Source organism: Vigna radiata, chromosome 8 (genome assembly GCF_000741045.1).
Source record: "Vigna radiata var. radiata cultivar VC1973A chromosome 8, Vradiata_ver6, whole genome shotgun sequence".
Taxonomy (NCBI): Eukaryota; Viridiplantae; Streptophyta; class Magnoliopsida; order Fabales; family Fabaceae; genus Vigna; species Vigna radiata.
The window spans coordinates 37,072,922-37,089,144 of NC_028358.1; the positions used below are offsets into that span (position 1 = coordinate 37,072,922).

Consider the following 16,223-nt stretch of genomic DNA (forward strand, 5'->3'; position numbering starts at 1 on the left):
ATTAAAGTTTTCAATTAAAAATGGACGAGGAATCTTCCATATTCATAGCATAATAGTTAAATACCATTATTTGACTAAAAAGGATAAGTATAACCTACCTACACTTCAACCTACGGAGTTTATTGGGTTGAAAGTTAAAAAAGAAACTATAAAGTCTAACAAAATTTAAAAGAATATTATAAACTTACCATTTTTTGAAAGAAAGAAACAAAGATAAAAGCATGATTTAGATTTTGTAATTTAAATTTTTAATAAAGTTATATTTTGAGAATTTAAAAGATTTGAAAGGATTTTATGAATTCATAAGATTTGAAAGAACTCCATGAAATTTTAAAATATATTCAAAATTGTGAACCAATAAAAAATAAAAAAAAATATAATTTCAATATTTTATTAGTCATTTGTTTCTAACTTCAGATCGTCATGTACTAATCTGCTCTATATCGCCATCTTCTTATTTTTATTCTGGGTTAAAATAATAAGTTCAAAATTATGATATTTATTATATAGTTGTAATGAAGATGAATATCTTTCCATTGGTTAGATTATTAATTCATCATAATCGTTTTTTTCATAAATACATTATCAAATGATGCACATTAATATTTAGGAAGGTCTTCGAAAAGAGCTCTACTATGAAGAGAGAAGGCTATATCAATGGCAGAAAATAAAATATAGAATCGAAGCAATCTAAAGAGTTTGACTATTTTTTTTATTGTTGTAATATTTATAATTCTACTTAAAAGTCAGCAAAATTTACTAAAATTTATATACCTTTAAATACCCCCAACAAGTTTTTAATGAGTTGTAAAAAATCTTAATTAAATCCTAAAAACACGTACTAGATTTATTCGTATCATTTAATTAAATGCTATAAAAGTTATTAAGAAAAAATCTTTTAAATAAATGGAGAGGTGGTCCAAGATTATGCTTTTGGTATAGCAGAAAATTTTCTCGGATATAGTACGATTCTAGAAGCAACTTTTTTTTCAGGCCCAGTTGCTTACATCTGTACGTGAAAGCCGATGACAAAGGAATTAATAGCTACAACACCAACCAAACATTTATAAACTATAGTTTCACTATCATGTGTTTGTTTTGCCATTTGCATGTCGTTTTTTCTTTTCTTTGTCCTTGTTAGAGGAAGATGTCTCCAAAGGCAGGTCATCCCTAAAACCATATTTTGCCATCAACCCATCTGCTAAATTTGACCCAATGGTGGAGAAAATTAGGTGATTTGTACGAAGTTCATCAAGTGTTCAAAGAGTTCAACAATCATCTTGCATTTTCTGTAAAAAAAATAAAAATTCAAGACAACATAACTATTGGCAATTCCTTCAGAATTGCAAGAATGCACTATGGGGGCAGAAATGTTTTAAATTATATATACATCTTCTGGTCTTCAACATATAAAATCTATGAGCAGAGAAATTGATCCTTCTCAGTGCTTGCTTCGTCTAAAATCACAAGCTGGATGGTCAGTAAGATACCTATACATCTTCAATACAGTCTACACATCATATACAGGCATCCTTTCTTCAATGGTGCCACGGCAGACAGGGCACCGTTTACATTTTTCGCAGCAGGTGCTGTTATTCACATCGGAAAAAGGCAAAACAGAAAAATTCAATACTTTTTAACACAACTCCCTCATAACATATTTGAATGGAAAGAATTAAATAGATTCTTTGCAGATGCAACAAAAACTGGTGGAAATTTCTTCATTAAAAATAAAAAAGGTTGTGATCCTGTCACTGTCTACTTTCTTCAAACATTGCATATGGGACCATTTGGTTTCAGAAAACGTCTTCTGTTCTTTAATTAATTACTTCTATTTTAAAAATGTCACCTTATTTTTTTCTGTTTCTTGTATTCAAAGGTTTGTATAAAAAACAAACAAAATACTTTCTTTTACTATCTGCTTTCACTGCTTTTTATTCAAACTTTTCAAAGCAGAAAATAAAGTAATAATATAATAGCAGAAAGTATTTCCTCAAACTGAACTTCTTGGAATCCCTTTTTCGGGCTTGAGTTTAGAAAAATTTACTGGAATGGTAGCAGAAGAGAATCAGACTGGAGCAACTGCAATGCAAGAGCTCTTACCTGCAAATAATGTGATGCCTACAAGGAAGGAGGACCACGTTAATCTGCTCTTCGAAGCAAATTCTACATAAGATCTTCTCCTGATTTATTATCATTCAATTTTGAATTTTGTTAGATCCTGATACGCTTGACAGCCATTCGCATTCAAACACAATTATTGAGCAAAAATAACAAAATCAGAACAAGAATTTTTGTGCAAGATGTTGTAAACTACTAGCAATAGAAAAAGGGTTCAAAGCCAGTATAATTCATATAAGCTGATGTCGTCTAACTCTTATTTTGTAACTATACCAAACATGCCTTCAAACATTCATGTAATAAAATGATGGATGTCGGCTCCCTTAGGCAACAAATGTCACACATGTTTTTCCTTGCAAGTAGGAGGTTCATATAACGCTAAACTCTAATTAAAGATTAAGATAATTGTTACCTAACTATATTAAATTACTTACTTCCACGATATTTTATGTAGGAAATAAATTCAATGATTGGGAAGAGACAGACAAAGGTTAGTCATAAATTCAGTGCCCACTAAAATTTTCAATAATAAATCATGAAATCACAGGATATGACCTCTTAAACCAATCACAAGTTTGATTGACCAAAAAAAAAAACTAAAGGGAATAATTTAGGTACATGCAATTTTAATTAAATTTCAATAACTTGGTTCAACGGATTTCATAATAGATTCTGTGAAAACGAAACAGGAATTGAGGCTAACAGCACCTTCCCAACAAGTAAGATCCAGGGACCCTATTGACCAATGAAACTAAAGATTATATTTCATAACAAGTTGATAATGTACTAAACTAATTAATTGATTAAACGACCAAGACTTGGTCATCACATGCACATAATGTCAAAAACAATCAATCAAGGTAGAGAACGTTACATTTTGAAGCCTTTCATACTCCTCCTGGCTAAATTTTGTAACTTCTGTTTGCTCACCCAATGCAGCTTGTAATCTCCAAATCTGCTTGTTATAAATAACAGCGATATATGAAAAAGATTAAACCTACTTGTGTAAACTAAGATATTCTTATAAATGACGAAGCAATATCATAAAAAATACTTAGGTAGCCATTTATTTTGACAAAAGGAAATTAATGTCTTCACCTCCTCAACCAGATCTGCTCTAGGCATTTTCTTCACTGTATCAGGGGTAAAAGTGTTATACCTAAATAGTAAATCAAATGACATATCATTAGAGGAAAGTTTGAGTAACACTAGAGACTTGTGAAGATAGCAACAATACAAGGGCAAATATTTGATGTCATCAGTGTCATTTGAGAGTAAAAGAAAAAGAACAAAGCTTATTTTATTGCAAGCACACTGCAAACTTTGCTAAATTTTTAACAAAAAATTGTTACACTACACAACTCCGGACTTCCAAGAGAAAGGTATGCAAGTATAACTACAGGATTCAAAAGCTGCTCATAAGCATGGCAAGAAATGACTTATGACGTTAAACACATGTAATTTTAGGGTTTAGGGCAGCGTACTGACCCAGAACTCCCAGAAAAAAATAGTCTAGCTTCTTCCTCTTTACTTCCTTCATCTATTGACCACCAACCAAGTAACCTGTTGAGAGAAAGTGTAGGCAATAAGAAACTTTTTACTGTAAATTTGGCATGGCATCTACCAAAGACAAAATCCTTTTCAAGCCAAAAAGATCCAAATCAATACCTTGAGCCATGTCGAAAGAACCCAAAGCACTCACGAGACTTTGATGCTATAGATGAGTATCTTTCAGGAATATCTCCACTGTAGAGTAAAAGAACTATCTTCTCTATTAATCTATATGCAGCAAATAAAACCCCAGCTCCTTGCAACAAAAAAAGTGGTGAAAAAATGACCCAATGTTGCAGATTTTTTGCACTGGATGGCGTTCCCTAAAATTTAAATGAAAAAAGAAAGGTGGAAAACCAATCAAAAACTAAGGAAAGCTACAAATTAAAAGAACATAATGACAAGATTTTTGTTCAAAATTATCATACCTCTAAATGCATAAAAAGAAGTATTTGAAAACCAATGAATGGAATTTTCATGATATGCCCACCAATATCCTGCAGATTGCAGAACCCATTTTGCTCCCTATCTTCATCCGCATAAGTAACTAAGCGTCCTCTACTCATGTCTAGGTATCTTATGGTATTTGATGATGAACATGGTTCTGTGATGTGACAGCCTCCATGTATAGTTGGATTATGCCACTTAGTACAAACAAGAAAGGCAAAGCACTGTGCAATCCTGCCAAAGAATGCATTGATTTTATTAAGGAAAAGGCACGAGACTAAACCAAATTACTAAACACTCGACCATAAGATATTGATCATACCCATAGTTAATAAATAAGTCCCACCAGCCTAGAGCAGCAACATCACCTGCAGGTAATCGAAATAAAGTTAGTCGCAAAAAGTTTGAGTATCAACCTTAGTCACAGTAAAGTTTTACAAGGAATGAGATCAAAGTAACACAAAACAGCATGAAACCAACATGAAAAGATCACACATACAGATCACCCTAACTATTCGTAGACGCATACCAATGTGATAGGAACTCGTTAGAAAATAATTTTTTATTCTTTTCAGTTCTGTAAATAAAAACTGTTTGACAGTTATTACTTCAGGATGTAGTATCCATATCATCTTTGAATTGATTGGAGTACTTTATGGAACACAACCTACTGTGGAAACTTTTCTCCTTTTACTCTTCAATATTGGACAGATGTCAATATTGACATCTGCGTCAGTGTAAATATGCCTTCCTGTTTCCCAATTTCTCTTTATAGGCCCTTGTTTCTTTAAAGATACATTAATTCACTCAATCTTAGCTTAACTAGAAAGATTATTAAAATTTGTTCATGACATTTCATCCCATGTACTTCACATGAAGCAATTAAATAAACCATTTCCCAGTCTGATAAAGCAAAATCAAACATTCTAACCAATATGTTAAAACACGTGTGCATAGAGAAATACATTGCAAATCTGCCATATATATGCTATAGTGGTCAGAATACCTTATTAGACACATTAAGTAGAATTTATTACACTATATTTTTTGTTTTTCATATCTGTATATTTAAAAGAGCTGGTATCATAAAAATGTAGCAGGAAAAAAATTACTCAACATCACAAAAATAGATGGTAGAGAGGTCAAGAAAAGGTGGGGAATGATAAAGTCGTATTTAGATAGTAAGAAGCAGCTCCAAGTTAACCATGACATTAAAGAGAATAGAATCTCAATATAAATCACAAAAAAAAAATTAAGAGAAACTTAAAACTTACCACATATCTTTAGAAGGGTGAACACTGTGGCAGCAATCAAGAAGACCATGGATATTGAAATCCAGAAGTGCTAGAAAACAAAATTATACAATTTAGTTTTGCACTTTTCAAAAATAAAAAACAAAAGAAAGATAACATTCTACGGAGTGCAACACTTAAAAAAAAATATTTGTAGTAGACAAGTCTTGAATAAGGTAATGTCAATTATAAGATGAGAAGAAAATAAAAACAAAAGAAACGTCTCAATGCAAGGAAGCTATCAATGTTGTAAATATCACTTACAGGTCGGTGTTACAAGGCATAGCAAATATTAAATATAACAATGTTTTAAACCCAGCATGAGATGTACAATTCATAGTTGAAAGGCACTTGTGCTTCCCTATACTCTTAAGATATAGAGGCACCAACACTTCCTAACTACAAATATATTCCAATAGTGAAGTTCAATCATTTCTAACACTAGGATCCTCCTAGATTAAAAATAAAGAGACCTCATTTCAGAATGTGCGTGTGCATTGTACTAGTGCCAATAAGCCACAACGCAGTAGCTATCCATCTCAACCAGGTAGGATTCTTCCATAACATAATCCCACAAATCACAATAGACTCTTTTTCAAAAACTACAGCCATGTGTGCAGCGCACACACACAAATGGGCAGTAGAATGTTTCTAAAGCATACCACAAAAGACTATTTATAATGTGTGAAATGTGAAATATCATTCAATTTCAATGTTGATCATCAGGCATTGAAATGAACGCCCAAAAGGATGTCAACCACCAACAAATAAATGAATCATTGAAGTGAGAGTCACACGCATCACACTTAATAGACATAAAACGAATAATAGTTAATCCAATGCAAAACAATGACAAAATAAAAAGAAAAGGAAAGAGTTTTTTTTGTATTTATAATAATTATATTACTCGAAGGTTCTTTTTTCTTTTACTTACCATAAAGAAAAAACAAAGAGACTTGAACTTTGATTACTAACGCATTTCACCTAAATTTAAGTGTACAAGAATAGCCTACAGCCAAGGCTCCGTAGACAACAAAGACTTTCAAAGTATAGATATAATCACAATCTTATTGCTGCTACATATTATTCATCCCTCTATAGACTAACAATAACACTCCAAAATTCACTGAGGATTTGAATATATGTTACGTGAAAAATCATCACAATTGGGAGTCTTAAATTGCCATGAAAAGGCCAGTTGAGATGCTTATCTCAGTAGTTTCATTGAAGATCCTCATTTATTCTGTTACAGATCATATTACAGCTAAATTAATCAATCAGCTAAAGAATAACATCTTACAGGAAGAGTTTCCCATACTGCTTCATCGGTCAAATTTTCATCATCCCCAGGCATCAAAGCCCTACACATCCTATGAAAAGACATTTTTGTCAATAAATTATCCATTTGTTACAAGGGCATAAAAATAGTATTGCATGTTGCATAATTCATTAATGTTAGGCCCAAGCACTACTTCCCTTCATGCAATGAATCCTCTCAACCATCAAATAATTAGTTGAAAGTAGACCCAAAAATGCAGGTAACTTTAAAAATCACTTCATAAAGTTGAATGTTTGTGGTGAATTTATTGCAAACTATTATAGTAGTTCCAGCTAATATTACATAAACCGGAAGACTGTGAATGGGTTAAAATATATCTGCAAGCACCTTATGAACTACTTGAATATAAATTCTGCTACGCAGATAGATGAAACAAGATAATACCTGATGTTATCAAACAAAACCACCATTTCAAAAAATACCAGGGGCATGAAGACAATCCTTAAATTCATATCTGCATCATTATAATGAATAATATTTAATTTCGTAGCATCTTACAATTAATCACTATTAAAAGAAGTATCACACTTTTGGTGTAAAGATACACTGATTAACAAATACATTTAGCCATGCCACAAGAAATGTTGCCTACCATAACTGCTCCCGAGATGTATACAAAGAAGTAGCTCAAATGCAACAAGTAGTGGAGTTGCTACGAGTGAATGAAAAGGAGCCCACTGCCCATTAACAATTTATTTTTAAGTTCAGTAACAAAACCCTTCTGCAAGATAAATTTGTAATTTTCAGAAAATAAGGAAGACTTTTCATGAAGTATATCTTACTCGCCGATCATGAGGAATCGAAGGAGCAGGCAAGGAAAACCTGCCTCGTGCCACCACAGCATGAAAAAGCCATAGAGGAGAAAATACTTTCCTGTTAAAAAAAGATGTTAAAGTATGGCTATGATTGATAAGAATATGATATACATTCTTAATCTATTTCTTCTTCTCAATAAACAACAACCTATGATCTATTACCCAAAACTCCACTCCTCAATAATATTTTAACACAAGATTTGAAGGACTTGCCCATGATTCACGTGGAATGATCAAATGTTTACGTTCAATTCAGTGTTCTGCATGACATAAATGGGCAGCACATAAACGTGAAAATGACACCCATACATATTCCTATTTACTCAGTTTAACAAAATTGACAATATTGTTGTTGGTTTGAATCACATGGTACAAGATCTCCGCGGGACAATAAAGCATATCAAATGAAAAGGGAAATGCCATGATTTCATTACTAAGACTAAAAGTTTCATCGAATAAAATCCTGCGCTATCTTGTACAATCATAATATAAGACATGCATAAGAAGAATAATCATTTCATGCTCAAAACCACAGACAACTCTGAATCCTTTGATGATTATTCTCATAAGTAGAATTTGGTTGGGATCAGTACCCATCAAAATTGAGAATATTTATCGGTAACAACTCATAATGCTAATGTATCAGTATTAATTTTTTAAAGCCTTATCAATTATTAGCCTAACTATAGAAAAACATTTTTGGAACATAACAAAGTTGAGAAATGGGGGGAATTAATTAACACTTTACTAAAGCGATGTACTTTCATCCTTACTAGCTAAATCAACATGGCCAGAACTAGTATGTTTCTTATTATTAAACTTACATATAATTACACATCGAAATTTTAATTCTCTCTTTACTTTCGTCTCAAAAAGATCAGAAGAAGAAAAAAAAAAAACAGACAGTTTCACATATGGAAAGCAGAAACGAGGGTATCCCAGTTCCCATCCCATTTACAAATGAACAAAATAAAATAAAATAATAAGTTTGTATAACGCAACAGAAAGACAGTAGCGTATAAGGTAAGCAAGTTTGCATTTCCAAAAGGGAAAAAAACTTCACATGTTCCTCCAATGAATGTCAATTTTTTCCAGAATTACAAATAAAAAAAAAACAACAGCATGCATTGAAATTTAAAAAGGGGGGAAACAAATTACCACATGGCAATTCATAACAGAAATCAACAAAAGGTGGAATTTTGCAGAGACCCTTTGATTCAAATCCACAATTTCTAAACTGGGAAATAAAAGCGGAAGTTGTGAATAAAGAAAGATAGAACCTACCACCATGTCCATGAGTCAGGAAGGAGATGGTCAAGCTTGAGAACAAGGAGAAGAGTGAAAGAGAAAAGCAAAGCATGAGCTACCAGAGCTTGCAGGGCCTTCGCCACCCTTCTCCAACTCATCACCCTCCTCCGAACCAGCATTTCTCCAAGCAGAAAGCAAAAGCAACAATGGACAAAATAGAAGAACTTTCTGACACACTCACAAAAACAGCAACAGGACCAGAATCTCACGTCTCTCTCTACCAAAACCGAAACTGATAGACAAATTATCACAGAGGATGCTACCAAAATTCCTCGGAGGTTGCAAAGAGAGTGACTTGGGAACAGCCTTCAGCTTCTTCCGTTACATAAATCTTTGCCTTTTTTAAAAAACAATTTTACTCTCTCTCTCACTACCTTCTTTTCTACGCAAAAAGAAACGCTAAAGAAACGTTTCTATCCGATGATAGATTAATTTATTATATCTTTATGCCGATGTGACTGAATGGTCGAAAATACCCATCACGTTCAAATGTAAAAGTTCAAAAAGAAAAATAGAAGACTCACCTCGAATCTTATTACCATGAATTCAACAACACAATTCTAAATGATTCGTAAGATGCTTTTAAAGGAAAACAAAACCCACTAAAACTAAACCCAAGACTTTTTTTTCTGACAAAAAGTGTTTCCTAATTTATTCTGTTGACCGGTTTTAATCTTGTCTACATATATAGATATATATATCAAAAGATAAATACAGGAAACATAGTTATGGATATTCGGTTTTTTTAAATATTTCTGCTTTTTTTTTTTTCTTTTTACCAGAATATTAAATGTAACAACTCCGTCACATTTGACTTTATTAAATTAAAGAGTAGTTTTTCCATAACTGACTTTATTAGATTATGTGGTCAGTTATGGTAAATTTCTTACAACAGAATTGTTACATAGGACTTTAAAATGAATTGCCTTTAAATTTTTTTTAGAAAAGAAACAGCGTCCAACCTGTTTAAACTGACAAACAAAATTTTAAAGGTTAAAATACAATCTTATCATAAATTATTAAATTTGTGTTATTCTTATCTTTATTTTTTTCTTAATAAGATAGAGACTAGTTTGAACAATAAAATAAAATGTTTTAATATCGCTATATAGATCTAATAAATAAAGTAAAATCGATAATTTATCATAAATAAAAGATATATTAATCAAATTTTAAACGAGCATTAAATATTGACTGATGAAATGGAGTGGTGGGGAAGAGAAAACTATGAGTCGGTGACTTCTCCATCTATTCATAAATTGGATTTGTTTTTTTGTTTTTTTAGGTTCAATTAGTGAAATTTGATTCCTTATTCATATTTTATTCCTTCTTTGAAATGTCATATTTTATATAAAAGAAACTTTCTCCATGGCTTAAAAGTCATCCATTCACAATCATAATATTTTTTGAAGGATAACATAAGTGGTTGTCTTGTTTATTCGCACAGTTAGGGTTGAACATTCCAGCCATACACGTTACCTTAAAATTGCATAAGGCTACAATGTAATTTAGAAAAAAGATAGGATATATGATTGGCTGAGAAAGTCAAATGTATTATGAAAACCATCTTCTCATACCTTATCTCTTTTATTGTTAAAGTATTTGTACCAAAATTTCCTTAAAACTTTGGAAACATTTTATGTTATATATGGTATAAGAGCATGAAGAGATATATTTAAATTATTTTTTATTTTCAGTCCTTATTAGATACGTTTTTCAGTCAAAATATAAAGAGAAAAGATTAATTTTGAAAATTTCTTTTTACCATTTATACATATTTACATACATTTATTAATGTTCTCGTGTCATTTAAAATAATATTATGAGTTAATTATTATGTCAAAATTGAATTTAAAACGAAAATTATCTTTTACGTCATCTATTTAAATTCTAAATATAATCAGTCTATATTTATTTAACGTAGGATATTTTTTTTAGATTATTGGTTATGATGGGCACAGAAGAAGATATGTACATTACATTAGATTGTTTTGAAAGGTGGGACCCCAAAATGAAATCTCTTTAGTTTCATACGCCTAATTAGCCTCACCAATACGCCACTGTGATAGTTTCTTCTAACCAGTAAATTACATTAAATATAGGGAAAACAACAGTTTCTAAAAGAAAAGAAAAAAATTATTATGGGATCAGATAGTAAATAATTACGATGGTGAATTTTAAATTGAATTGTTATTTAATATATATATAATTTAAAAAAGAGTTTTGTAAAAAGTTGAGATGTGAAAATAGATGAGTAGAGAATTTTCAAGTTATAGACAAAAATAGATTTGGAACTAAGACCAAACGTAATTTCATAAATTAAAGATTATCATACGTACAAAAATGAGTTATGACATATATAGTTTTGTACGTTATAATAAGTTTATGTATTTTATGACGTAACAAAAATTTATGTTATTTGAACATATTATAACATAGTTTTTAAAATCAGTTCATTTTTTATATGAATATTGAGAAAAATGGTTTCGACTTGATATGGAGTAAAATTATATATGTTCTAAAAAATTAATTAATAAATATATATATATAATATTAAATCTTTAATATTTAATATTTAAAAAGAAATATAATATATAAATTTTATAATATTAAATAATAATTAGGCATGAAAATAAAAAAATTATATAAAAATAAAATTTCATAACAATTAAAATATCCATTACTTTAAAGTTCAAAAATACTTTTAAAAATTTATGAAAAAAATTAATATTCAAGTTTAAATATATTTTAGTTTTTTTTATTTTTCTAAATTATAATAAAATATTTTTTATACGTTAATAACTTAATTCAAGATGCATATTAAAGAAAACAAAATTCAAGAATCACATTCTTTGAAGACATTGTTATATCAGAAGAATTTTCAGATTCCTACCAATATTCTTACCAAGAATTAAATTACCTAAAACTTCAAAAACTTTTACATCAAAATCAAAATCAAAAAATTGTCTAAAGAAAAAAAACTTTACCTTATCCCTTTCTTAGAGTCTGCTCCTGCGCTTGTGTCCTCTAAACCTTATTCATTGGTAAAGGATGTATTAAGAATGGATGCGATAAATGCTGATGCTCTAAAGCTTGGTATTATATATATATATATATATATATATATATATATATATATATATATATATATATATATATATATATATATAAATATAATGTAATGACTGAAGGTTTAAAATATATTGTGATGGAGTGACAGAATTAAAATATTTTAAAATATATCAAGTCACTTCATTAAGGAACTTTGTCCTCCCTTAAAAACTGAAATTTGGGTCGATAGCTGTATGTTTCTAGAAATTGAGACATTGCTAAAACTGCTTTCAATTTTCAAAAATTAGTCACATTCAAAATTTAGAGAATATGTTCATATTGTTACGTCATAAAATGTGTAGATCTATTATAACAAACAAAATTATATACGTCATAGTTAATTATTTTACTGTCATAAAATATGATTTTTGTATTAGTGTATATTCATTAGATTTGTTGTTTTAATATTTTTCGTCTGCAAAATTTAAAATTAAATTTGTCAATTTATTAAGTCCAATATTTGTTAGTATTTATCTATATTTAAAAGCCTGAATTTAACTATTTGATATATGTATAATTTTGTTTTCACTGAGAAATATTTTTTGGACACTTGAATTACATTGGAATCATGGTTGTTGTAAAATTTTCATTATCTCAAATCTTTACTTACTGCATTTTCGTACTAAAAAAACAGGACACTCAAGCAATGCTTTGAAATCTCCACGTACATCGATATCTTCATCGAATATTTTAAATTTTTTTAAGAAATAATATAATTATAACTTTTAGTAAAATTGTTTGGTATTATATAAATATATATATATATATATATATATATATATATATATATTAGTAAACGTATATTAATTATTTACAAAATTAAACTGATATAAGTTATTTAATGAAGATTTTATTAATTTGGTTTCCACTTAAATTATAGTGTAGATTGTAAACGACACTGGTATTTTGAATCTGTAAAAAATGTAGAAACCCTTTTTACCTATAGATTTGAGATGGTTAATTTATTTTGAGCAAAGAAAAAAATTTTACTAAAAGAGAGATGAGAGGTAGAAGAGGTACCACAAAGCTTAAGAATATAGAAATAGAGAAAGGTACATGACAACCACAATCTATAGTGCCATGGCGGAAAGACGATGAAAAAGGAAGGTTCCTTACCATTTAAAAAACTTAAGGAAGTAAGGTCAAAATCCATAATATATACTTTCAAATGCTACATATACATAAAAGGATAAAGTTTATCTATTCTAACGTCCCACTCCTCACTTTTCTCACTTTATTATTTAAGTTTTGTATCTTAGTGTTATTCTATCAAACCCTCCTTAATTTTATTAAATCAAATCATAATTTTTTTTCTTATTTCCTCAATATTTATGGAAAACAACAAAATGTTTATGCACAAAAAAATCGACTACACTTTTAGATGATAGGTGTTTTCTAGTGTACTGTAAAATGAAATAAAGCGTACAAAACAAAAACGGGAAATAAGAACATGTGGCTTGGTGTAAAAAAACAAAACAAAAGAGGCAAGGCTTGAACTTATTACCATGCGAAACTGCCTGTTTCTTTCTACATTGTTTTTTTCTTCTTGTCTCTATAAATTTCATAAATCTCAAATTAATTCTTATTAACATTATAATAAAAAATAAATAAGATCTTACATTTATTTTTTTCAATATAGTCTGAACGTGCGTTTGAAAGATAGTTTCACATTATAAAATATATTTTACAATGTGTATTATAATCGAAAAAAAAAAATTGATTTAAAAGTTCCAAATATATTTAAAAATACTATATTTCTGAATACATATTTAAAATGATTTTTAACCGGTTTTCAAACTTACCCTTAAGTATTTTTAGCTTATTTGCAGTATGTTAAAATAATTCTTTCCGAAATGGTGAACCGCGTTCCTTTATATTTTTTATTATTGATCCATTTATCACTTTTTGTCTTTAAAAAATCGATTTTAATATAAAATTTGCATTAATTTATATATTTTAAATTAATATTATTTTTAATTATATAAGACTTTTAATATTTTTTATTATAATATATATTTATTAAATTTTAGATTAAACATTAATAAATGATTTGATAGTAAATAAAATAATAAATCAAGAAAGAACAATTTTTCTGATGACAAAGTAATCAATAAATCTAGTTAAAATAAATTTTAATTCACTATTCTAATATCATATTAAAAAATAAATTTTAAATTAAATTAAATTTTACAAAAATAAATTATAAAATAATATTTATACTCATTTATATAACATAAATATACTTTAACTCAAATTGGTTAGAAACTTCCATCATATAATATGTCTCACATTTGCAATCATGGCTAAAATGGGTCCATGCTAAGCCATCAGCGGCTAAAAGAAATGCAGGACTAGACACAGGCTGATTACAGCAAAGAAGGAGGGGATAAAATTATCATTTCATCAAGTCTATAGCGGTGCATAAAGAAAAAAGAGTGTTGCAGCAAGAAGCATCCTGTTAAACTATAAAATTAATGGCCCATAACAACTTCTTATATATACTTCAGAGTTGCGCTTTATTAATGCCGGACCCATTTCTTTGAAGTCGGCTTGCTTAGAATGAACTTTCCCAAAATGCCCAAAACTGCCTCAGACAGAGAATTCCCAAATACATGGAAGCACCAGTTGTTTATAATATAAATTTACAATCCATCTAATAGCAAGCATATATATAAGTTTTCTTATACTGGCTATATGATAGCTTTAAATTTTTATTTTCTTAAGTTACTTTTGTTTATATACTATTTTAGTCTTTTTCATTTATTACTTTTAAGTCTATTTTACACATTTAGAATTGCCTAATCATCACAATTTCAAAATAGTTTTAATGTAATAGAGTTTAAAAGTAAAATAATTTCTAAATTAAAAAGATTTGATTTCAATAAATTATATTTATTGGTTAAAGCTCTTATTTATAATACCATTTTTAAATATAATTTTTGTTTTAAAATGACATAATTTCATGAATGAACATTACTAAAAGTTATTAGTTGAAACCCCTTTATTTTAGTGAAATTTACATTATAATTGTTTTCATGAATTAATATTTTTTTACTAAAATTATCGGTTTAGATTACACATTATAACTTAACCATTTTTCAAGATGTGCTAATGTAATTGTTTTTATAGTTTTTTTATAGTAAATAACTTTTTTTATATATTCAATGATTAATTTCCCTAGTTTAAAATAAAATATGCACAGGAAACTTCAAAGAGTAGACTTTAACAAGTTAACCTTTTGAATATTGATAATTTAGTTTTTCCAGGGTTTACTACAAAAGCTCATTTTACATGACACCTAGTAAATGCAATATGTTTGGGTAATAGTTGAATTTTACTTATAACGAATAAGGAAAAATGTCACTTACTGTGTCTAATTATCCATTGTATAGTAATTAGTTTAATTGGCTTATGTAAATTTAACTTCTATTATTCAAATAAAACATCTTTCATATAATATTAATAACCTTTTTTACTGTAAAAGAAAAAAAAAATAGTATTATTCTTACAAAAGCTTGGATTTTTTTTTTAATTTGTGTTATTTATACATTTAGCCAGTGGATTCAAGACTTCTTAATTTATACTATATTCAGTATATTCATACAATAACATATAAACATTTATTGAAAGAAATTATTATTAACTTCATATGTAAAACAAAACTTAGTTGTAAACAAATAGAGAAAAATGAGTGTTTTTACACTTATTTATTTTATATCCTTTCAAAATAAGTTTTGATGTTATACAGAATAAATTAAAAAAAAAAGTATAAAGTGTGCGATTAAATTCAGATAATGAATGAATGAATAGTACTTGAAATTTAACAGCGAGTTAACCTAATTCATGAAATCATTGCCCTCCCCAGTCCCCTTTAAACACAAATAATGCAGTGTAATTTTAAATTGAATATACTCTTCTTGAGCTTTTTTAACAAACATATTATATCAACTTGAATGTTATTTATTATATTTGTATACACAGAAAACACTTAATATTTTATATTATGAAATTTTAATAATATATATACCATGTAAACTTATAGAATTATGAACTGTTTAGTTCTATTTTTTTTATCGTACAAGTACTGTAATTTAAATGAATTTAAACGAAAATTTAAAGAGGTTTTACCACATCAAAATTGGTTTTGAAATTTCGATATTGTTCTTCAATTCAATTCTGTAACTAATATATAAAATAATTTATTTATTCGAATATAAGTTTTTATCGTGCAATTAATGC

General features: G+C 28.5%; 1 protein-coding gene across 2 annotated transcripts; it reads right to left on the reverse strand.

Moving 5' to 3' along the window:
- Nucleotides 1-899: 899 nt before the first annotated feature.
- On the reverse strand, nt 900-9,394 carry LOC106769771. Of its 2 annotated transcripts, none has more exons than XM_022785411.1 (15): nt 8,850-9,394; nt 7,533-7,623; nt 7,343-7,427; nt 7,135-7,204; nt 6,712-6,781; nt 5,394-5,463; nt 4,442-4,487; nt 4,101-4,353; nt 3,790-3,995; nt 3,610-3,684; nt 3,220-3,280; nt 2,996-3,076; nt 2,104-2,183; nt 1,491-1,589; nt 900-1,289 (listed from the first exon to the last, which is right to left on the reverse strand). In XM_022785411.1, exons 1-14 carry the CDS (start codon nt 8,990-8,992, stop codon nt 1,511-1,513), a joined length of 1,410 nt encoding a protein of 469 aa, XP_022641132.1. In that variant the 5' UTR covers nt 8,993-9,394; the 3' UTR covers nt 900-1,289; nt 1,491-1,510. The 2 variants fall into 2 exon arrangements, 1 of the variants encoding a protein (XP_022641132.1); XR_002669342.1 differs by having other exon boundaries at nt 901-1,289; nt 1,391-1,589; nt 8,850-9,392.
- Between the last annotated feature and the right edge of the window lie 6,829 nt (nt 9,395-16,223).

Excerpts from the sequence above, each read along its gene's own strand:
- LOC106769771 (XM_022785411.1), bottom strand. The coding sequence starts at position 8,992 with ATGCTGGTTCGGAGGAGGGTGATGAGTTGGAGAAGGGTGGCGAAGGCC. Across the intron at positions 5,464-6,711 it reads CAGTATGGGAAACTCTTCCT|CACTTCTGGATTTCAATATC; the intron begins GTAAGATGTTAT and ends TTTGTTTTCTAG. Across the intron at positions 4,488-5,393 it reads CACCCTTCTAAAGATATGTG|GTGATGTTGCTGCTCTAGGC; the intron begins GTAAGTTTTAAG and ends GATTACCTGCAG.